The 24859-nt window shown below is 40.3% G+C and overlaps 1 protein-coding gene and 1 long non-coding RNA gene across 7 annotated transcripts in view; both read left to right on the top strand.

Moving 5' to 3' along the window:
* SENP6 (SUMO specific peptidase 6) overlaps positions 1 to 24859 on the top strand; it is a 167414-nt gene that overhangs the window by 126001 nt on the left and 16554 nt on the right. For all 6 annotated transcript variants that reach the window (XM_048845895.2, XM_048845901.2, XM_048845896.2 and 3 more), the window contains 7 exons: positions 5713 to 5942; positions 6514 to 6623; positions 6709 to 6825; positions 8069 to 8191; positions 8515 to 8607; positions 19064 to 19503; positions 24073 to 24176. In XM_048845895.2, coding sequence (XP_048701852.1) covers positions 5713 to 5942; positions 6514 to 6623; positions 6709 to 6825; positions 8069 to 8191; positions 8515 to 8607; positions 19064 to 19503; positions 24073 to 24176 — 1217 coding nt within the window. The remainder of the gene's footprint in view (positions 1 to 5712; positions 5943 to 6513; positions 6624 to 6708; positions 6826 to 8068; positions 8192 to 8514; positions 8608 to 19063; positions 19504 to 24072; positions 24177 to 24859) is intronic.
* On the top strand, positions 8615 to 14766 carry LOC125634759 (uncharacterized). The gene is made up of 2 exons (XR_007356047.2): positions 8615 to 12652; positions 14130 to 14766. It is a non-coding gene; the product is annotated as an uncharacterized LOC125634759 (long non-coding RNA).

The raw sequence follows: 24859 nt of genomic DNA on the forward strand, positions 1-24859 counted from the left end.
GGATATGAACCATCTGTCCTAATTGTCTCTCTTATTCTCACCCTGAGGAGCTAGGAAATGTTGTATGTCAGCTGCTGAGCAAAGTCAGGGTGTAGAATGCTGCAGTCTGGTCAGAAGCTGTAATGGTTCATCTCTGGGAGTAGATCTGGAAGCTTGGCATAACTACTGTTAACATTCAGAATGTAAGCATTTAAGTTCATGACTACAAAAGGATGAATGTGTGGGGACAGTTTATTTTGAGAATTCTTACTGTTACGTAACAAGGTCTTTTTAAAAAAAAAAAAATTAATTCCCAGTGCAGTTTGTTTCCATGGAAACAGCTTGGAAAAGGTAAACAATGATCCATAGCTATCAACTGTGAACAGAAATTCTCATAGGTTACTTTTGCTGCTGAAAGTGCTGGCTTGTAAAACTATCTAGAATTTAATCTCATATTTAGTGTCTATATCTCTACATAGTTCTTAAGTCTGTAATATAAAATAAATAATAGTAGGTTAAAACCTACTTTTCTTTCTTGACCATTTCAGCCTCCCACTCAGCGATGAGCCTATTGATTTCCCATAGGGCATATTAGACAGATTCCTAACATCTGGAGTTACTCTGGATCTGCACAGTTTGAGCCCTTGTTAACCAAAGAACTTTTTTAATAATCACTTTATTTTTAAGAAGATTGAAAACATGTAAGTGGAGAAGCATGATTTGAAAAGTGTTTCTTAAAAGTTAGGGATGATCAATTCAGGTACCACAGAGAGATGTGCTTCAGAAACAGCTTGGATAAATCACATGTTGCGTAGCAAATTTGGGTTTACAAGTGAATTACCAAGGTGTTTTCTAATGAGTGACATGTGCTTATCATAAACTTCTTCGTATGTTTGTACATTGTTTATCTATTATATTACAAATTGTTACATAAATGCACTTTTAAAAAATTGAAAGGGCATCCAGACATGTAATATCAGTAGCTCTTAACCACCTCAGTCGTTCTAAGCCCAAACAATACCACCAAAACTTATTTAACATCTCCTGCTACTTGAAAATCCAGTAGCAACAGAGGAACCAACAAGACTCCCCTGGTCGCAAACATTAGAAATGAATGAGTCAACGCTCCACTTTTATGGGATGCTGATACGTCCGCTATTTTTGCTGGTAGGTTTGAGCATTCTTTGAACATCATCTCAATCTTATTTGGCTTATATAGTATACATCAGATTGCTGCTAAATCATACTGAACAGTTTACTAGCAAATTTTAAAACTCCCCAAAAATATTCTCTGTTTCAGGGTGTGTCAACACTGGGGGAGGTGGGAAAAACCACACAGCAGGGAGTCTCAGAGCCCAAATCAACTGACTTGGGCTCATGCTACAGGGCTAAAAATAGCAGTGTAGATGTTCCCGCCTGGGCTCCAAGACCCAACCCCCATTATGGGGTTGCAGAGCCCAGATTCCATTCTGAGCAAGAATCTCTGCCTCATAGTGTGAGCACCACAAGACACAGTCAGTTGACTGGGGCTCTGGGACTTGCTTCCGCAGGATTTTGTGTGGGTGGTGTGTATGGGGTTTTTTTTTTAGTTTTTTCAGTGTAGTTATATCATTAGTGCACAGCCAATCTGTGAAACTCATTACCACAAAAAATTCACTCATTCACTTTCATTCTGGGCTCTCATGTTCTTTTCATGAGGGAAAGAATGAAAAGAGATGCCTGATTGGCTAATGATTGAAGGGCTGGAAAAAATGCCTGACCGTGAGAGGTTGAAGGAGTTCAATCTGTTAAATTTATCAAAAAGATCAGAGGTGACTTGGTATTTACACACTGTTATCTTCATGGGAAGAAAACACTGGGTACTAAGGCCTCTTTCTTTCAGCAAAGAAAGATATAGTAGGAACCAATGGCTGGAAGTTAAAGCCAGACAGATTCAAATTAGAAATATGGCACAGATTTTTGATAGGGGTGACTAACCGTTGGAACTCCTGCCAAGGGAAATGGTGAATTCTCCATCTCTTGATGTCTTTTAATCAAGAATAGATGCCTATCTAAAAAATATGCTTTAGTCAGGCACAATTTATTGGACTCTGTGCTGGGGTAACTGGATGAAATGCTATGGTCTGTGTTTATGCAGGAGTTAAGAATAGATTGTCTAATGGTCCCTTTTGGCCTTAAAATATGAAACTTTGAAAAAACAATCTTGGATCTACTTTCATACTCCTTTTCTCTGAGTTAGATAGTGACTAGCTAGGCAGGGCCATCCTTACCCATACGCAAACTATGCAGCTGCTGAGCCGTCCAGGAAACCTGCCCCTGCTCTCGCCCCGTGCCCACTCCACCCCTTCCCCATAGTCCCCGCCCCTCCTCTTTCCACCCCTGCTCCTCCCCAGCCCTGCTCCCACTCCATCCCTTCCCCAGAGCTATGTCCAGGGGGACTGCAGCAGGGGTCAGGCATGCCCTGCACTTACCGGGTGGCGAGAAGTGAAGTGACCTAGCCCCAGCCCACTCCACATCACCAGTGTATGCTGAGGGGCAGTTTCTCCCTGCCCCCCAAGCCTGCTCCTGCCCCACACAGGCCTTGGGCGCAGCTCCCCCATCCACCCCCACCACAGGGGGAGCTGCTTAGGGCACCACAATGTCTAGGGACGGCCCTGTAACTAGGGTTACCGTAATGTTCAACAGGACAGACTCCTAAATGTTTGGCTCCTCCCAATGTGGCTGCAGCTACTCCAGATTTCTAGAAGCAGGAGAGAGCATGAAGAGTCGTTCCCAGATGCTCTTTCTAACCCAGAAATTTAATCTGGCATCATCTAGGTGCCTTTTTCCTTTGCAGCCATGTCTGTTTGCGGGCGGATGGTGGGGAGAGACAGGGTGGATGTTTTAAATGTCACACAGTAATAGATGAGCTGGCACATTGGTACAGCTCGTAAGAGAAGGCAGATGGATTTATTAGTTATTAGTAAAGAAATTACAAAATCAACAAATTGTGAAATCAAAGTATGTGGTAAACTTTAGCTCAAGTTAGTTTACTTGCATGTTGCATTCTTAACCCTAATCCTTTTGGTTCTTTGTCAGTTTAGATCAGGGGTCTCAAACACATGGGGCTGCATGTGGCCCGTGGTGTTGTTTTCTGCGACCCACCAGTTCCCCGCAGCACCCCCAACTCTGCCAGTTCCCAGCCAATGGGAGCTTCGGGGGAGGTACCTGGAGGAGCTGTAGCTCACAAAAGCTTATGCTCCAATAAATTTGTTCGTCTTTAAGGTTCCACAAGTACTCCTTTTCTTTTTGCGGATACAGACTGACACAGCTGCTGCTCTGAAACAGACCCCTGTGCCCCTCCTCCCCCAGGTCCCGGTTGTTTCCCGGAGTGCACCGGGCCGGACCTGCCCCCCGAACCCCTCCTGCAGCCAAACCCCCTGCCCTGAGCCCCCTGCTGCACTCCACGCCCCCTCCTGCACCCTGACCCTAAGCCCCTGCAGCATCCCTGCTGCACCAGCCCCCTGCCCTGAGCCCCCTGTCGCACCCCGCACGTCTCTTGCACCCCAATCTCCTGCCCTGAGCCCCCTGCTGCACCCCTCCTGTACCCCAACCTTCTGCCCTGAGCCCCTGCCCCACCCTGCCCTTAGCCCCCTGACGCACCCCACACTCCCTCTTGCACCCCAACCCCCTGATTTGAGCCCCCTGATGCACCCTGCACCCTTCCTGCACCCCCTGGGAGCAGGAAGGGAGCGGAGTTGGGGTTGGGATTTTGGGGAAGGGGTTGGAATGGAGCAGGGAAGGGGTGAGAAGAGGCAGGGCACGAGCGGGGCCTCATGGAAGGGGTGGAGTGGTCAGTGGTGTGGCCCTTGGGCCAATGTACTAGTCCTCATGTGGCCCTCGTGGTCATTTGAGTTTGAGACCCCTGATTTAGATAATAAACCTAATTTAGCTTGTGAACATTTTAGAACAGGGGGACTTGCTTATTCTAGGTCTATAAAAGTGTGCACGCATACATACATATATACATCCTGGGTTATGACTCTCCTCTTATACCAGATATATATTGGTGTAACTCCACTGATTTCAGTGGCACTGCTGTTCATGAATACTGGTGTTGATATGGGAACAATTAAGCCCCCTGTCTCCAGATATAAAACGATAGAGTATAAATTAGCTGTTACCACTCAAGAAAGAAATCTTGGAGTCATTGTGAATAGTTCTTTGAAAACATCCACACAATGTGCTGTGGCAGTCAAAAAAGCGAACAGAATGCTGGGAATAATTACGAAAGGGATAGATAATAGGACAGAAAATATCATATTGCCTCTATATAAATCCATGGTATACCCACATCTTGAATACTGTGTCCAGGTGTGGTTGCCCCATCTCAAAAAAGATATATTGGAATTGGAAAAGGTTCAGAAAAGGGCAACAAAAATGATTGGGGGTATGGAACGGCTTCCATATGAGAAGAGATTTATAAGACTGGGACTTTTCAACTTGGAAAAGAGATGGCTAAGGGGAGATATGATTGAGGTCTATAAAATCATGACTGGGTCACCAAATGAAATTAATAGGCAGCAGGTTTAAAACAAATAAAAGGAAGTATTTCTTCATACAACGCACAATCAACCTGTGGAACTTCTTGCCAGAGAATGTTGTGAAGGCCAAAAGCATAACAGGGATCAAAAAAGAACCGGATAAATTCATGGAGGATAGGTCCATCAATGGCTATTAGCCAGGGTGGGTAGGAATGGTGTCCCTAGCCTTGGTTTGCCAGAAGCTGTGAATGAGCGACTGGGGAAGGGTCACTTGATGGTTACCTGTTCTGTTCATTCCTTCTGGGACACCTGGCATTGGCCGCTGTTGGAAGACCGGATACTGGGCTAGATGGACCTTTGGTCTGACCCAGTAGGGCCATTCTTATGTTCTTTTTATACCGATATGAAATTTTACTGAAATTACAAGACAGCAGGTATAATACGAAGAAAAGAAAGTGTGAGTGACTTGATAATTTCATTGGCTTTTTAAGTGAGGTCCAAGTTACAGAGAAGATACTGCTTTTTAAAGTATGTTAGGATCTCTGATTCTGTGTCTTTTTATAAATATTTGTATCAGGTGTGATTCTCCACTTTTCCAAATGATAATGGTAGTATTTTGCAATACTTTGCACAGGTTTAAATGGCTAGACAAAATGTAAGACGTGGGTGAATAAACTGATTATAGTGTTTTGTTTTAAATCCTCCAAAAAATACTCCATGTACATTTTTATGGCCAGGAAGCAATTATTACACTTTCTGTTTTCTTTAAGAGTATTTCTTCCTCCCCCCAGTACACATGGTTTTATGATGTTGTTCTTATGAGATATTTTTAGAGTGAGAAATCTATTTGTTTGTATTTCAGATTATCTGTATTTAGGATAACTTTACCATACTAAACAAACTTAGGCCAAATTTTTCAAATCTAGATGCATGTCTTTATGCATTAATTTTTAACCTTGTAAATCATATGTGCCTGATATTTCAGAATAGATAAGAACACACAATACTCATGGGATTTGTGGAGGTTCCGCACCTTTGAAAATCAGGCTTCACTTTGAGAATCCAAGTTATAAAATTTTGATGTTACTGTTTTAATGCATTTGTTTTGACTGAAGGCTGTTTAACATCAATAACTTTCAAACAGGAAAATCCGATAGATTTGTATGCATTTTTAAGTAAATTGTCAATTGTGTGTCTGTTTTTTCCTTAGATCCAGAAGAACAGTACATTGTTCTGATTTTTGAGACTGGTCTTGATGCTCATGGAAATACAATATTTGAAAAAATTGTTGCTGAGATTGGTATCAGGAATAACATTTCTGATTTCTTTGTGAAAATTCCATTTGAAGAAGCCAATGGTAGGCTTGTGGCCTTTACAAAATCCTTGGAAGACAACTCCAAAGGAAGCACTTCTTCTCATAAAGAAAACAAAATTAAAAATGTAAATATATTTTGTTCTGGACCAAAGCTTTACTCTGAGTTTTGATGTCATTTTGATTTACAAATACTATGCTTAGACTGTGCTGTTTCACTCGGAGCCATTGTCTTTTAGTATATATTTTTTCGTCTTTCTAGATTTTAGTTCAAATATTTCATTTTTGCAGAATTTTAGCTAAATGTGTAACATTAGTACAATTCCAGAAGAGGGAAATTATTTTGCTTCACTGTAGTTAAATGTAATTAGTGTTTTCTTTTCACCAAATTTAACTTCCTAAGAGCTTGCAGAATTTTGAGCTATCACTTTAGTTTGTCTGCCAGTCAGACTGACACATAAGTACCATAATTGAATTAAAACTATTTTTCTTCCCTTTGTTATGTTAAATAGTTCTTTTAGACCATGGTACTAATGATATTACCACCCTGTCAGTAAAATGCCTCTGCTTAGCCTCTCAAAGCATTTTTTTAAAAACAATGGAACATGTCTCCTTGGGGGAATTTATAAGGATTTAATAATTTAATTTTATAAACTTTGAGTGTACATTTGGAATAAATATTATATTCATTTTTATAAGGTTGTCTCTGAATCCAAAATGCAGCTGCGAAATGCACCTCCATTTCAATTTTTTGATGATGATGATGAAATTGGAGAGCCACAGACAGTCTTTATTGGTCCTATAGAAAAGTAAGATGTCTTTCTGTGTTTTTGCAATGCTTTGCTACTTTCTGTGGAGTTTCATATTTATTATTTAATGTATTTTTCTTTGCAGGTTGATAGTTTATCCACCTCCTCCTGCTAAAGGTGGTATTTCTGTGACCAATGAAGACCTCCATTGCCTAAATGAAGGAGAATTTTTAAATGATGTTATTATTGATTTTTATTTAAAGTAAGTTTTTTGTTATTTCAAGCTGTTTTTTAGCATCTCTTCGCTATGGCTCTTGAAACGTGTTTACACCAAAGCTCTGTAGGTCAATTAGCATGACTTGGTTTCAAGCCATTTACGTCTGCCAGATTTAAAAATTGAATTGTTATTTTGTTAAAAGGTTTTTAATCTTACGGTTTATGTCCTGTCTGACACTTTTTCAATTTGAAAACAAGATTCTGCAAAGCTTCTCAATAACAGGAATAATAGTGATAACTAAGTAGGGAAGAAATATAACCTTAGTTTGACCTTCCTCTCTTTAAGGTGAATGAACATGTTCAGGTTTCAGAGTAGCAGCCGTGTTAGGCTGTATTCGCAAAAAGAAAAGGAGTACTTGTGGCACCTTAGAGACTAACCAATTTATTTGAGCATAAGCTTTCGTGAGCTCTACAGCTCACTTCGTCGGTTGCATCCGAGCTGTAGCTCACGAAAGCTTATGCTCAAATAAATTGGTTAGTCTCTAAGATGCCACAAGTACTCCTTTTCTTTAAACATGTTCAGAATTTTTGTATGCACTAGACCTGAATTTAATTATTTTGATTTATAGAATTTGCTAATCAAAAGCCTTTTAGCAGTCCCTTAGAATGCGATTTTTAAAAATGCCAGTTTTCAACCTATAGTATTAAATGACATAATCATGTGGTTGAGGTTTGGTGCCTAATATGTTGGAGAGGGGTGTGTGGGGGTGTATGTGTGTATAAATTAAATATATTTATTAAAATATTTTTTAGAAGAAAAGAGAAGACTGAGAGCCTCAGTTTTAGAATTTTAATTACTCTTTCTTTTGTAACCGAGCTTTGAGGTTGCTATTTTTTATTTGTATACTGTGTCAATGACCCATTAACAAACAAGTTTAAATCTTCTACGTGGTTTGATAACAAAAGAAATTAAACAGAAACCCATAATAAAGGACCATCTCAAACCCACAAGTAATGAAATTTCTTGAGCAAAAATGTTGCCTCGAATTGTGGGTAGCATAGCATTTGTTAGTTTCAGTCTAGTTAGTTAACAGAGCCATGACGCTTTTGTAGTTCATTCCAATTTAATGAGGGGCATCTGAAACCTTTTGGGTGGGCGCTGCTGTCTGGTCAATATGGCCACTATGTGGCAGACTTTGCCAGCTAGTTGAGTAACACAGAGCTTTACATAAAACAACTGCAGGCATTTTAAAAAAAATATAAAAAATAGGATATTTTTCCTAAAACAGGTATTTGGTCCTAGAAAAACTGAAAAAAGAAGATGCTGACAGAATTCATGTGTTCAGTTCGTTTTTCTATAAACGCCTTAATCAAAGAGAGAGAAGAAATCTTCATGAAACTGCAAATCTCTCGTAAGTGTGATGTATTAAGTGCTAAACACAATGAAGGCCATTAGAATAGAGACATTACACAAAACCCATAGAAACAATATATGGAATTGTATTTTAGCTGCTGATTCTAGTTAAAATCTTGGAAGTCTTATCCCAAGAATTATAAATGTAGAATATGCACTACAAATCTTTAGAAATTTTTTCTGCTAGTGCTAATATCATGAAAATATCCCAAAAGGTAGTCTTAAAAAAAAAAATAGTCCAGCCAAACAAAGATTACATGGTGCCATAAAATATTGTATAATGACATTGAATATTTATTCTCTGCTTTTGGTGTCTTACAGAGTACAGCAGAAGCGACATGGGCGAGTAAAAACATGGACACGGCATGTTGATATTTTTGAGAAGGATTTTATTTTTGTTCCCCTTAATGAAGCGTAAGAAAGAACTGCCTTTTATTAACTTTATACAGTAGAAGTTTTTTGGATTGCCAATTTTTAAATGAAAAGTATGCTTACAGTGATTGCACTTGAAGTTACAGCAGCCTTCCCTGTTTCATATGTTGAGTGTTTATCTCAAACTGGTAAAAACTTCCAAAAATGGAAGGACAGTGCGAGTGTCATAACACATGAATTATTAGGAAATATGGAGATTGAGCAAAAATGAAACAATTTTCCTGAGAGAGATCTTACTTTTCATCTAGCTTTATTTAAAACTTTCGCTTCTAATCTGATTTTAGTCAGTACTGTTGGGGTTTTTAACTTTTTACATTGAAAGCTTTTTTTTTAACTGATGGATTATGAGATGACCCCCACCCCAGGGCATTCAAGTGGTCTGCTCTTGGCTCCAGTGGGGCCAAGCCCCCACAGCTGATACAGTTTATTATATATTATTTGTATTACCGTAGCACCTAGGAGCTCTAGTCTTGTGCTGGGTCCTGAACAAACAAAAACAGTCCCTGGTCCCAGGAGTTTGCAATCTAAGTACAAGACAAGAGATAACAGATGGATGCAGACAGACTGGGGAGTACAAGGCAACAGAGAGACAGCATTGGTCAACATAATAGGGAGTGAGGCTGCTGGTATGCAGAAACAGCAGTCATTAAGTTTTTTGTAGGGATCACAGTAAAGGAGAGTTTTAAGGAGAGATTTGAAGGTAGGTAATGCAGTAGTCTTGCAGATGTTTATGGGGACTGCCTCCCAAACATGTTGGGGTAGCATGGGAGGAAGCATGAAAGTATGTTTGAAAATTTAACAGTTGGGCAAGAGAGACTACTCTTATGGGCCAATTGGAGGTGAATACTGACCGCTAAATAGCAAATGAGAGATGATAGCTCGTGTGGGGATGGACTGTAAAGGGCCTTGAAAGTAAATACCAACAGCTTATGTTAGATTGGATAGAAAGGGGGGAACCAACGAGTGGATTCAAGAGGTGACATCAAAGTGACAGGTTAAGAAAATGATCTTTGAAGCTGTATTCTGAATGAATGTGAGCAGGGTAAAATTGCATTTGTGAAGACCAGAGAGAAAGATGTTGCAGTAATCAAGATGTGAGGTGATGAGAGAGTGTGGCTGAGAGTTTTAGCTGTGTGGATGAATAGAAAGGCTGTATCTTAGAGATTTATGCAGAAAGAATCACCAAGATTTAGATATAGCCTGGATATAAGGATCTAAAGACAGGTCCAAGTTGAAGGTTACGGGCCTGAGGCCTTGTCAACACTACAGGGGAAATTGGATCTCAGTTACGCAATTTGAGTTACATGAATAGCGTAACTCAGATCGACGTAACTTTGATCCTACTTGCCGTGGGGTCCATACTACACGATGTCGACGAGAGACACTCTCCCGTCGACTCCCCCTACTCTTCTCGATCCGGTGGAGTATAGGAGTCGACGGAAGAGTGATCTGTGGTTGATTTAGTGGGTCTTCACTAGACCTGCTAAATCGACCACCGATGCGTCGATCGCCACTCATCGATCCCTCCGTAAGTGTTCACAAGCCCTGAGTGACAATACAGATGGTGGTGGTGTCCATAGTGACTCAGAGAGGAGGTAGTGAGGAGGGTTTTTTGGGGAGAAGATTGAGATCTGTTTTTGCAGTGGTGGGCTTGAGCTGTCAGGTGGGCATCCGTGAGATGGCAGAGAGACAGGCTAGGATTTAGTCCGTACAGAAGGAGACCGGTCTGGAGTAGATCTGTTGAATCGTCAGCAAGAGAAGATAGTTGAATTTTTGTTTGTGGATGAGATTTCCCAGAGATAAGGTACAGAGGAAGAAGAGAAGGGGACCAAGGACAGAGTCCTATGGAACCCCCACAGACAGCTGGAGAGCAGAGGAAAAGGTTCCTCCAAAGGACATACTGAAGGAATGACTAGAGAAGTAGGAGGTGAACAAGGAGAAGCAGAGTGACAGAAGCCAAGGGAGGACAAGAATTCAAGAACATCGTCAACTGTGTAAAAGATGGCTGATCAAGGAGCATGAGGATGGAGTACTAGTTCAGAACCCATCTGTGACGTGGGAGAAGGAGATGTGAGTTGTAGAAGGGGAAGGAAGAACGTTCTATTTTGTCAGTTTTCTCTTGGAAGAAATTGCCAAGAATCTGCATGAAGAGGGACGTGGAGGCAGTTGAAATTCTTGTCTTTGTCACTTTATTTAGGTGTAATTATTTTCCTTAATCTTTTTAAACCATCACTTTCCCTGTGTAAAAAGGCAGACTGAGCGTAAGCCTATACAGCAAAGGAAAACCCGTGGCTGGCCCTTGCCAGCTGACTCGGGCTTGGGCCATGGGGCTGTTCCTTTGTCATGTAGACTTCCAGGCTTGGGATGGTGCATGAGCCCTGTGAGCCTGAATCGACTGGGATGAGCCAGCTGCAGGTTTTTCTTTGCTGTGTAGACATACCCTTAGACATCTGCAGCTGGCCTGTGCCAGCTGACTTGGGCGTAGGCTAAGGGGCTGTAACTGTGGTGTAGATGTTCAGGCTCAGGCTGCAGTCCAAATTCTGGGACCCTCCCCCCTTGCAGGGTACAAGAGATGGGCTTGAGCCCAAATATCTACATTGCAGTTAAATATCCCTGCGCGCCTAAGTCAGCGGGCACAGGCCAACCATGGGTTTTTAATTGTAGTGTAGACATACCCTTGTTGTCTTCCTAATGGTCGTCAGGGAACATTAGTGTTAAGTGCTTCTCCAAGGACGAAAGCACGTTACCTTCTGCTCCCCTAACTTCCATCAAAATGAGCAAAAATATCAAGGTAATTCCCAAACTCATTTCCCCTTTTAGAAACATGAGGTTACCATTAACTCTTCAGCCAACTTTTTAAGAAAATGTGAACACTTATGGGGAAACTACAACTGGAATAATATAAAGAATGAAAACTTTGACTAAGAATCGTGACATATTTATCACAAGTGGTAGCTTTCTGAATGTTTGGAATATGAAGGGTGAGATTCTGATCTATGATTTATCAAAGCTGCCCAAAATCTTGCTTGTATGCAAAAGGCCTATAAAGGAGCTCCTTAAGCCATTTTTGTCTTCCTTTGTGCGCTTGTTCAGTGGTTGGACCTAAAGAGGCAATATGATGTAGCTGACTGAGCACAGGACAAAGAATCTGAATTCTGTTCATTGCTCTGCCAATGGTTTGTTATGTAGCCTTAAGCAAGACTCTTAATCTCTCTCTTCCAGTGTTTTCATAGCTGCAAAGTGAGAATAATTCTTAATCCTGAAACATGCTATTGAGCTAGAAATATGTTTGAGTTTAGTTGAACATTAATTTGCACAGAACTTTGAAGATGTCAGGCATTAAAAGGCGCTGTCTATACTAGAGAAATTTGGACTACTGGCATGCCTGTAACATACCCATATGTCCACACAAACTTACTCACATTGGTTCACAGACAGTCTCACACTTAGATTGTACTTCCTCTGGTCAAGACAAGTCACAATGTTGGGCTCCACTAATGCAGTGCTAGCTGATTATGAAGCAAGTCTTGGAAGAAGCCATCGTACGAGGACACTCTGCCCTGCTGGCCCAAGGCAGATGTCTGGGAGACAAAATGGTTGTCGCAGCTGAAACTCTGTAATTTGGTACACTCTTGTCCCTGAAAAGCAGGGTATTGCTTGCTCTGAGAAACAGAGAAAGGAAAAAACAAAAATGTTGATGGTCCAATCCAGTATGGGCCAAGGTAACATCCACTTCGGGGCAGACATGAAAATGTCTTTCAATGAACCAGTCCCTGTCATTGGGCCTTTTCCATCTGTGGAGAAGGAGGTACTATCGGACAGCATCTAGACACCCAGTATAAGGCTTGTAAGGATGCGAATGGAGGACACCATTAGGATGGTTGAGTCCAAGGCAAGAGATATTTGAAAACCAAGAGGTGCTGGAAACCATGCTGGGATCACAGGACCTATTAAGAATTTCTGGAGTTGCTAGTGAAGATTGTTCAGGTGGAAGAGGACTCTGGAGATGAGGGGACTTCTGTATAAGGTATATTAACTTTTTGTTTGTTTTTTATTTCTGCTGATCAGGGCTAGTTTTGCAGGCTCCTGAATGGGGGAACAGACTTCTGGGTTCATAAGATCATTGCCATAATTATGAAACTGACAGATACAGTCTCAAATGAAAGTAGAAGTCACTCCTATCATGCCCTCCAGTCTCTGCAAGTATCCTCTCTGCCTGCACAGCAGCAGGTCCTTATGCCTTCCCCATTCATCCAGCTTTGCTCCACTAGATTCCAGCAAGTAGGCAGCTCTCTCTAACCTTCCACTTGAGGCTGCATGGGCTGTTTCAAGTAAAGCCAACGTTTCTGGGAACTAACAGTGGCTAGCCTAAGTCATGCTACATGTCCATATGCAAAACTGTAGTCCACTAATTTTAAAAGTCAAACACTGAAATACAGAAAATGTAAAAGAAGAACTTCATTGCAACAAGCTAGGGCATCTTAGCCCTAGCATGTACTTGCATTATATCTGTTGTTTGATATGCCAGGCTCAGGTATCTGTTCAGTTGGCTACCTAGTTGCAAATGCATTTTGTTCTGCTTTTTGCTTAATTCATATCAACATTTGGGCACAAGCTCATTGTTTGCACACAATTAGAGCAGTTTGCTAACAGCCACAGTCAAGGGCCATGGAATTGTAGATCTTTTCTCCTCTTCCATTGTCCTCACTGCTATTCATTAAGAACGGTCAATATACAGTTTTTGTACTGCTATAACGGTCAGTTGCAGGTGTGATTTTTCTTTTTTTTTAACTGATTTAGTTATACTACTATAACTCCTAATGTAGATGCAGTTAGACTAGTATAAAAGCACTCATACAAGTATAGTTTATTCCCATACAGGAAGGGTAATAAACTACCCTGCTTTAACTGCATCCGCCCAGGGGGAGTTGTACTGCTTTTTAACTATACCAGAATTATTAAAGCAGCACAATTTTTCTGTGTAGACAAGGCCGAGCAGTAACCTAAAGTAGAGAATTTATTTTTAACTAAAAAATTTTGAAATCTGCAAATTTTTGCCAATTCAGACTATTGTGTTTACCAATCAGACCAGAAGATGTTGCTAATATACCTGTGGCCCTATGGAGCCTTCTTATGTGTGTCTAATTTTGGAGCATGTCCTTAAATTATAATCCATGAGAATAATTCAAGTATGAATTTATCCCTCTGCCCCCCTTGTTTGTTTTTGTTTTGTTTGCTGGAGACTTAACTATAAAGATTATGTTGAGATTCCTGCAATAAATGTTTCTTTAGTCCCTTTTGAAATATACCACACCCCTATCAAACGACTTCCCTGGCACCACCACACACCCATGTACATTGGTCCCAGTAATCCAACACCTCTTCCCAGTGAGCCATATTATAAATGTTGTTAATGTTCGTTTATGTCCCTATCATTTCAAATCCCAAGACAGACTGTGCCATTAATGACCTAATGCATATTAAACCTCTCCTTCTCACTTCAGTGACTACTTTTGCCCCAAGAGCATCACAGAGCAGAAAAGGAACCAGGAATCCAGGAACACAAGTAGTCGAGTGCTTGACCATCTTCTGGGGAAGGAAAGTGAAAATGAGATCTTCCTTCATGTTTGTTGGTTTTGGTTTGGTTCTTTTAAGCACCACTCTTACCGAGTTTGAGGAACCACATACCAACATTTTATTTTTTATTTTTAAGACAACAGATTTAACCAAGAGAACAGAATATCAATGAATAAATGTACATCATGGTAGAGGAATGAAGCTGCAGGAGCAAGAGATACATGAGGAGTTCTTGAAAGAATACTTGCATGTGCAAAGACAGCAAGCAGTCTTATCCCAACAGTAGTCCTCTGCACTTGTTAAATATGTACCACATCCTCAGGACAATACCATGGTACAGGAGAGTAGCAGCTTTTGTTGGGCTGCCACCTAAACTTGTATTCTCCCTTCCATCTGTTCTCATAGCACTCCACTTGTGCAGGCAATCAAGACAAAGAGAATGGGAATCCCCAGCACATGACTTTCTTGTCTCTGCAGTCTGGAAATATTTCATTGTTGCTTTTCGTATTTTCAGTGGCTTATTTTTGCCGTTGTGGGCTTAATAAATTTGATTTGTGCCTTTTATTTCTGTGTTAAGTTGATCTATCCATCATACTTCAATTTACCTTCTATACATCACCATTTCACTACTCCCTAGCCTCCTTTATACAGACTCCTACATTTAAAAAACTGATGAAGAAAAGCATATTTACTATAATAAGATGAAATTCACCATTAACAAAAGAAAAAAATATTTAATAGCCGCAAATACCAACGGTTAGAATCATAGAACTGGAAGGGACCTCGGAAGGTAATCTAGACCAGTCCCCTGCACTCAAGGCAGGACTAAATATTATCTAGACCATCCCTAACAGGTGTTTGTCCAATCTGCTCTTAAAAATCCTCAATTACGGAGATTCCACCACCTCCCTAGGCAATTTATTCCAGTGCTTAACCACGCTGACAAGACGTTTTTCTTAATGTCCAACCTAAACCGCCCTTGTTTCAATTTAAGCCCATTGCTTCTTGTCCTATCCTCAGTGGTTAAGGAGAACAATTTTTTTCCTTCCTCCTTGTAACAACCTTTTTATGTACTTGAAAACTGTTATCATGTCCCCTCTCAGTCTTCTCTTCTCCAGACTAAACAAACCCAGTTTTTTTCAATCATCCCTCATAGGTCATGTTTTCTAGACCTTTAATAATTTTTGTTGCTCTTCTCTGGACTTTCTCCAATTTGTCCACATCTTTCCTGAAATGTGGCGCCCAGAACTGGACATAGTACTCCAGTTGAGACCTAATCAGCACGGAGTAGAGTGGAAGAATTTCATCTCGTGTCTTGCTTACAACACTCCTGCTAATACATCCCAGAATGATGGTGGTTGTTTTTTTTGTTTGTTTTTTGCAGCAGTGTTACACTGTTGACTCATATTTTGCTTGTGATGCACTATGACCACCAGATCCCTTTCTGCAGTACTGCTTCCTAGGCAGTCATTTCCCATTTTGTATGTGTGCAACTGATTGTTCCTTCCTAAGTGAAGTACTTTGCATTTGTCCTGATTGAATTTCATCCTATTTACTTCAGACCATTTCTCCAGTTTGTCTAGACCATTTTGAATTTTAATCCTATCTTCCAAAGCACTTGCAACCCCTCCCAGCTTGATACCATCTGCAAACTTTGTAAGTGTACTCTCTATGCCATTATCTAAATCATTGATGATGATATTGAACAGAACCAGACCCAGAACTGATCCCTGTGGGACCCCACTTGTTATGCCCTTCCAGTAGGAGTCTGAACCACTGGTAACTACTGTCTGGGAACGATTTTCCAACCAGTTATTTCTGTCTTTCAGGTTCCAGCATGTTCAGTCCCCTACATCCTCCCATGTATTGGCAAAATATGAGCCCAAAGCATCTCTGATCTGATTTGCATACCTATTTCAAACAACATGTTAAGCCTCCACTTCAGGTTGTGCTCCCCAGCTATGTTTAAGTGCTGGATGCCTTATCGCCTCCTTACTGTATAGTCTGTTAAGCACTTCCACCTGGCATTCGCGGATGTGCAGAATACATCAAGAAGATATTAAAATACTCATATTGCTAATTGTATTGTGATTGCATGTTAGATGCTGCCATTTTGTGTTGAGTCTTCCAAGTGCACAAGGATGGCCTTGTAATGAAAGCACTGAACTGGGACTCAGGAGATCTGGGTCCCAGCTCAGCCACAGACTTTTTATATGACCTTAAGCAGCCATTTAATCTCTTTTGTCTCCATTTTCCATTTGTGAACTGAGTATTATAATAATTTCTTACCTTTATAGTAGTGTTGCAGGGTAAAATTGTTTGAGACACCTTCAGGCGTTCTGGTAATGGAGGTCATATACATGCTTATATAAACCATCCTGCACCTGCTGGATGTGTAGTTGAACTAACTTCTGTCTGCATTGGGGTATGTCTTTGTGACCCAGGTAAGGAGTGGGTATGGAGGGCACTGAAAATCACTGTTGGGATAGAAATCCAGTTAATTTCAGTGATGTAGGAAGGGAAGTGTGTCCTTCAGTGTGTTCCTGAAAAGTGCAAAGTTTTTAAAAATTCTTACATGATGCATATTGCCTGGCAACTCTTTTGAACATCTAGGAACCAACTATGATAATCTAGTAAGATCATCACCCAACCTTTTTCCTTTAATGCACTCCTGGTCTTGATGGAGTGGGCACAGAATGGACACTTCTTTTTCTTCTGTAACTGCAGCACAATTCAGGTGAACCAGTTACTCAAATCTCTCGATGATCGCAGACATATTTGCTAGTTGATAAATTGCAGTGTAGAGATCCATTGCAACAGCATGCACTGTAAACTTGCCAAATCAAACTGATGCCTGGGGTAATCGCACTGATTTTTCTGTGGTCAGCAGAGCTCTTTCTGGTGGTCTGATACCACATTTGTAAGGACTTGCTCCCCATAAAGGCACAAAAGTTTTTGGTCTCTTACGATGTCACTGCTGTTCATACCAGGTCTCAGACAACTGTGTATCATCATTCTGTCAGGGACCAAACTTACTGCTCCACCTGGTTAGCTCCATCTTGAGGAACAATTACTCCAAGGACCAAGAAACATCTAGAGAATCTTTCACAATCATAGTATAAATTCCAATAATTGCTGATCATCTTTGACGTTACTTGTCAGTTGTACTGCCAACATACAAGACCTCTGCTAGGCAGCCTGAGATGATTCACTTTTGAGGAGTTTCAGCCAAAAAGAGCAAGCTATAATTATTTGCCCTGGCCTTCATTTTGAGGATATGTCTTCTCAATTGCTGAGTTTCTGATGGAGTTGCTGAAGTTGGACCATCTGCTTCCAGGAAGCCTTTTTGAAATCTCCCACAAGCCACTGTTTCCGGGAGTTTTTCCAGGAACTGTGGGATAAGTATACAGAAGACAGTTGAACTGCAATGGCTGGGTAGAGAAGTGTGTGGACACAGGGCAGAATTGACCTCAGAACAGGATGGACAGTTTAGACACAACTACTCCGATGCCATTTACACCAGTACAATCGTACTGGTTCAGCTGCCAGTGTTTCAACTCTCCAGTATGGAGACAGCCTAGAAATCAAAATTTGAAACTGATGTTACTTGCATTCAGATGCTAGTAAACAATCAGTCTGTTTAGAGAATTGGTGATAAAGTATATAGTTAACAATACACAACCCACACTTGACAAAGCAATACTGGAATTTGGCATAGTATCTGCAACTAATAAGCTTATGGTTGTGCATCTAGTAAGTGCTGGAAGGAATAAGAAATGGATAAAATGCAAAAGGACATAAGTGTGATTTTCTAAAACAAAATTAGGAGCCTAAGTGCCATTGACTTTCAATGATATTTTGGCTTTGAGTGCCCAAGTCACTTTTAAAAATGGCCCTTAAGTGCCCTGGGAGTCTAAGAGCTTTTGAAAATTTTACCCAAAGTCAGTTTTTTTCTTAGAGAAAGCCACTAGCTAAAACTCTTTAGTTATTGCTGCATCTGTATAAAGCACTGTTTGGCTTTGTTTTGTTTGTGTTACAATAGCTCCAGGAGAGTTCAATCAGATCAGCCCCCTCACCCTGCCCCCCCAATCTCTAATTGGCTGTCACTCCATGTGTGATTGTGTGGAGGTGCAGGCTCTCAGTGAAACGTGTAATGGCAAAGGGATTAAACATCTGCTGTGGAAGAAACTGGGGTTTCCCCCAGTTTTTCATTTTTATTTTTTTTTTTTTGACACTGGTGTGGAAGAAGTGTAAACTCTCTTGTCCTGTGGCGTCACACACTCTGATGGTGGCAGCATTGTTCCCACTTCTCCCTCCTCTGTTTTTTCCTCCACCAGAGGCTACATGGTATTGGAAGAGGTGTGTGGGGTCATACTTATAATTGGAGGGTGTAGGGAGCTGGAGATGGTGGGCTGGTCGTGCCAGCAACAGTCAAGACTGATTGACTGAACATGCAGGCTGGGCTGCAAGCACTGAATCTCCAGGGGGGGAAAATGAGATGCAGCTGTAAAACATCAGCTCTTCAGTTAACAAAACACACTGGAGGAGGAAACTTCTATATTTAAGCTTCAGAGGAGGAAAAGAAGTCATAAACAATGAGTGAAAGAAATATGCAGACAGTGCCCCTGTTTAACTAAACCTATCCCATTAATGACTTTGGTGGTGGCTAGCTAAGTACATGGACTAATTCTGCCTTCGGAGAATGTTATGGATGCTTAAAGCAAATCTGTTCAGGAAAGTGGAAAAACAAACCAACTCCCATTCCCAATAGTCATTGCTAACTACAATTTTTGCCACTTTATTTCTGATAACTTTAAACATTAAATCAATATAAACTTACTAATTCATTTTTCTTTTGCAGTGCTCACTGGTTTTTAGCTGTCATCTGTTTTCCTGGTTTAGAAAAACCCAGATATGAACCAAATCCCCACTACCATGAAAGTGCACCAATGCAAATAAAAGCATCCTCTTCAGAGAGAGAGAGCAGCACTCCATCTCCTTTGCCAAATGAGTTGGATTCATCTTCACAAAGCTCTCCTTCCAAGTCTACAGTAAAAAGGACACTGAACAAAAAACTTCATGTAGCTTTAACTGACACAAACAGGGAAATGGAAGACAGTGAGTCGCTATATTGTAGAAGAAGCCCTTGTAGGGGAAAAAGTGGAATTAGAAAAGTAAATCAAATAGACAGTGATTCAGAAGAACCTAGGACCATGGAATCTGCATGTCATAAACTTGATCATAGGACTGCAGATGAGAATGGCATGCAGAGTGAATACACAACTGCTGTACAACCTATGGGTATGTACATTTAAAATCTATTTCGATGTGCTTTAGGATGAAAGATTCAGCGTTCCTATTATCAGAAGACAGGTATCTCAGCTGTGGAATCTTGGTTCTTCTCTCTTGTACGTATGTATTATACAGTTTCACATACTTTTTTCTGCATTCAGCGCACAAGATGGACAACTCAGGAAATGAGGCTATTTAATTTTTGTATCCTCCATCTATCAATATATGGGCCTCTCCCCATACCTGCCTTACCACACATCATCTAATCCATGCATGATAAGAGATTAATTTCCTCATGAGCTTTCTGTGTTACTTAACACTGTTGTGTGAATGCTTCACAAAGATGATGTATTTATCTTTACCACATCCCTGTAAGTTAGGCGGTTTTATGCCATTTCACAGATGGGCACAGACAGAAAGATGAGAGCCAGCATTTTCAAAAGTGTTCACAAAGTTTTGGGTACCACAGTGATTGGCTGACCAACTTGACACCTCTAGTCTGACTTTATTTTTTTTAGAGGTACTGAGCAGCTGCAGCTCCCATGGAATTTAGTTGCAGTTGAGAGTACCATGGCTCAGGTTGGGCACCCAGAAAATGAGGAACCTATAACTAGTGGTTCCCTGTGAATATTTGGAGGTTACTGACTTGCCTAGCATTACTTAAGAATCTATGGTAAAGCCAGGGATAAAACATTACATCCTTTCTTTTCCTGTAGTCCCTGGCTTCATTCACTGCACATCTACCAACTTCTGCTACAAATGAGGGTTAAATATCAACAACCTAATTTGTTACACAAACCTGAATAATTTGCTGAACATCATTCATCCCATTCCGTGCACTGAGCGAGGCAGCGGTCCTGTGGAAAAAAAAAGTTTGTGACCATGGAATTTAAAAATTGTATCATCATACATATGCCACAAGGGGGCCACATTAAAATTGCACAGGCAGCCCTATGTCTGGTGTTTCCTAACTTTTGCGTGCTGGATTTTGCAACCTTTAACGTTCTTTTAAATATAGTGATGTGGCGTATGTGATATCCTACATTTGAAAAGAAACAGAAATGAAAACAATTGTCATGTAGTCACCGTGCCACCCTTAGAGGGTGCCCTTAGTGTGCTGTCCCTCTGCATAGGGCAAGCTCCAGTGGCCAGCTTTTCTGTGGAGGCTGCTTCCAGCAGTGGTCCTAGTCTGGAAGAGCACTTTTACTAAGGTAGGGGTTCTCAAACTGGGGGTTGGGACCCCTGAGGGGGTTGTGAGGTGGTTACGTGGGGGGTCGTGAGCTGTCAGCCTCCACCCCAAACCCGGCTTTGCCTCCAGCATTTATAATTGTGTTAAATATATAAACAAGTGTTTCTAATCTATAAGGGGGGCTGCACTCAGAGGCTTGCTATGTGAAAGGGATCACCAGTACAATAGTTTGAGAACCACTGCACTAAGGGGAGTTCAAGAGCTGCCATTGTATCAGGTAAAGGCACATGAGTGGGAAGAGTGGTCCTTGTGTTCTTTCTTCTCATAGTCAGAGATTAAGGTCAGAAGGGGCTGCCAGATCATATAGTCTAAATCCGGTTTATCACAGGACACTGATCCAGCACGCTAAATGTACTAAATCCAACAACCAGAATTAAAGCAAAGTATTACAGTCCTCAAGAGACTGAACTATTGTGTGCCATGGACAGAAAACAGGAGGGACCGAGGTGCACCAGTATCTGAGACTCCTGCAGTGGCAGGGAACTGATGCACACGGCCGGGCACTGTTGAACCAGAAATCTTTCTGGAGAGACTTTGGCTCAAGTGCCTCAAAGACTTAAGTTTTGATTAGTCCCATTGACTTCAGTTGGATTACTCACAGTGGGCAAGTTCAGCACCTGCATAAATCTTTGCAGAGTAGGGCACTTGATCTTTCTGATAATATTACAGAATTAGTGGATGGTGATAATGCAGTAAACATAATGCAATTTATTTTAGTAAAGCTGTTAATACTATCATGAAATATTACTTTAAAAATGACGTAAATTGTCTTGGTTAAGAACATCTCAGAACCTTCAGTTAGTTTCCAAAAATGGTAGTCCTAAATGGGAATGCATTTGAATTGTGAGGGATGTCTAGTGAGGTAGTACAGGGATCATGTTAGGTTTGATCTTTGTATGCAGTCTTAATTATGTTAATGAGGGATTTTAAGAGGAGATTTAATTTTTCTATGGAATATAAATTCTGTTATTCTATAAATATAAGTATGTATGAAACTTCGAAGTTTCATTAAAATTTGATTGTATAAAACTTCAGAGAACAGTTGCCGCAGTTGTGCAGCTTTTCTCTGTTTTTTTCGTTTCCTTTCTGTTCCAAGCAAGAGACTCCCTCAGCTCTTCTGTCAGCATCATAGTGGAAAGGGAAGAGGAGGAAGAAGGAAATGTGTCAAAATGTATTATTACATATTTGATGCCTGTGAATTATTTCTTAAAGTTCAATTTAGACTTCTAAGTGCCTAAGACGCTTTTGAATATGGGACTTAAGGGCCCTAAGTCTGGTAGGTGCTTTTGAAAATTGTTCCCATGATCTCAAAACTTAAATTTGGACATGTGTTGGCTTTTTGTTTTTTACCTCAAGTTTTTAGCTTGCTTATGCAAAATATCTGCACTGTCAACCTTATTCAAAGGGAATAATATTTCAAAATGCTGTACTAGTGGTAAAATTATAATGGCTGGTGAATGTAGTGGCTGCTAAAGTTAAGAATACAGAATAATTTCTAGAACGACCCCATCTTCATATGCTAATAATTTCCCTAATTTTAGCCTTTGTGCCTGAAATTTTCCATTCTTGGTGTCTGCCTCAAAGTGAAACTTTTCAAAAAAAGTTTGAACAAAATATGTATTGTCAAGTGTCTGAGTTATGGGAGGGAGAAGAAAATGCAATTTTTCCACAAATTTTGTTAGTTGTGATTTATGAGGTGGCTCACAGTTGCTAATCCTTTACAATTCAAATTTGACATCCATAACTTTCGTTACGTGCTTTGCCCAGTTGCTTTAATGACTCATAAGATGATGGAATTTCAGTAGAACCTCAGAGTTACAAACACCAGAGTTACGAACTGACCAATCAACCACACAGGTCATTTGGAACTGGAAGTACACAACCAGGCAGCAGCAGAGACCCCCCCCCCCCCCCCCAAAAAAAATTACATTACTGTGTTAAACGACTAAAAAAATAAATAAAGGGAAAGCAGCATTTTTCTTCTGCATAGTAATGTTTGAAAGCTATATTAAGTCAATGTTCAGTTGTAAACTTTTGGAAGAACAACCATAATGTTTTGTTCAGAGTGATGAACAACCTCCATTCCTGAGGTGTTTGTAACTCTGAGGTTCTACTGTATGTTCTAGTATCCTTTTCCTCCTTGCTCCCCAGGTACCTATGCCATAGAAAAGTCACATTTTAAACTATTAAGTTAAACCCCTAGATATTGGGTGTAGGTGAACCTCTTTTTAAATGCATAGCTGTGTTTCCAGCTCCAGTTTATCACCAGTCTTGTTATAGTCTTATTCAATCTTATTTTCACCAGGTGTGGCTTTAAGAAAAATATCAAGTATCAGCTTCCTTTTTTTAAAATGAAAGTTTCTAGTCCTTTATCGTACTGAGAAGTCTGAAAACATGAAACAAGTGTACTCCAAACGCTCAGAAATAAGCAGACAAATAAAAACTCATATATATTTAACGTGTGTGTATGTGTGTGTGTGTGTGTATATATACAAAGTATGAGATTGTAAAACAGATCTCATTTATTTGCGGGCCTGTCCCATGCTATTGGAATGCATGGGGCTGGCAGCTATAGCATAGTGAAAAAACATAGGTTTCTGAATTGCTCCAACTCAGTCATACCAACATTTTGGGGGAAAAAACAGGTTCTGTAAAAGTACAGCCCCACTTTCTGTTCCTGCTTTCATCTTTAAAATACCCATTTAGGTTAAGGGAGTGAGTCCTGACCTGTACTCTCTCTAGGCAAATTACTTTAAAACTATGCCTTAGTTAAATCATGTGTAAAATAAGACCAGTAATGTTTTAACTCACCTTTGGCAAGTGCTTTGAATCCTACCAAAAAAAAAAAGGACTTTAAGTACAAAATATTACTAGTTTTGTTTTGATAGATGCAGGAAGTAAAGCACAGAAAGGGTAACTTGTTTGTGTGGGAAAACATTGAGTACATTAGGCAAAGGTTTCATGGAGAAGAATTGAGCTGTAATGCTGTGATCATGCACCAAGTCACATCATGTCTCTGCTTTCTCATCTGTAACACTGCTATATTTATTTACCTACTTCACAAGGACTCTGAGACTAGTGTTTTGTAAAGTTCCTTTGGAAACGTAAAGCTTTAAGGAAGTAATTTGCAAAGCAGAGTTTTGCTAGTGACATAAACACATGTAGCTTAGTTTCACTAGTTATTGTTTTGGTCTAGGTCTAAAGATTTCGAATGCAAAACACTTTCTGAAATGCTATTTGTGAGGAACACTTCACTTAGTCCATTATGAGGTTATAAAAATGATGTTGTATTTGATTTTTAAATGTCTGGCTATCTGTGTTTAATACAGATGGCTTGCACAAAATCAGGCTGAACTATAGTGAAGACTCCACTGATGGCAGTAAACTAAATGAAGATGAGCTTATAGATTTTTCTGAAGATCAAGATAACCAGGTAAAGAATTTAACAACGTTGTTTAGGTAATGTGTAATATTGTTCCCCTTCTGAAGAACAAAAATCAGATTGTATGTGTGAATAGTGTTTTTAAAAGCAGTATGGAGATAGTAAATTACGTATTGTGTGAAACCTAGATTTGACATTTGTAAGGTTAGAACCTAGAACATTTGTTGCTCAGTATTAGAATTATACTTGCATCTTAACTGCTAGAAGATTAATGATATACTCTTTCACAAAATTGGCTCAGTAAGAATCTGCTGTACAGATCATGCACTATGCTTCGTGCACTATTGCTTATTGATCATGGACTGTAATGATTTAGCTGAGGTTTAGAGAGCAGTGACTATTACTTTCCCTCAGTTCCTCTGCTTCTGTCTTCATAGCAGGTCCTGGAACCATCCACTCTCTGTTCTTTAAATGCCATTCCTTGGCAATAGACAGACTTCGTAGGTAGATGTTAGCCTTTTTCTTTTTCTTTTTTAATATTAATTTTAAAAAGGGGGTTTTGTCTAGGTTTGTTGTCTTTCACTCTCCACTCCCAAACCAGAGGATCAGAAGAAAACATTGGGATTTAAAAAATGTAGGGTCTTAAATAGTGGGAAAAATGTCCTTTACAAACCCATTTTAGGCCATTGTTTTGAGGTCCTGAGAGGGAGGACATTCTTCCAGGCTTTTAAAGG

This window comes from Caretta caretta, chromosome 3, assembly GCF_965140235.1.
Source record: "Caretta caretta isolate rCarCar2 chromosome 3, rCarCar1.hap1, whole genome shotgun sequence".
In the NCBI taxonomy this organism is placed as follows: Eukaryota; Metazoa; Chordata; order Testudines; family Cheloniidae; genus Caretta; species Caretta caretta.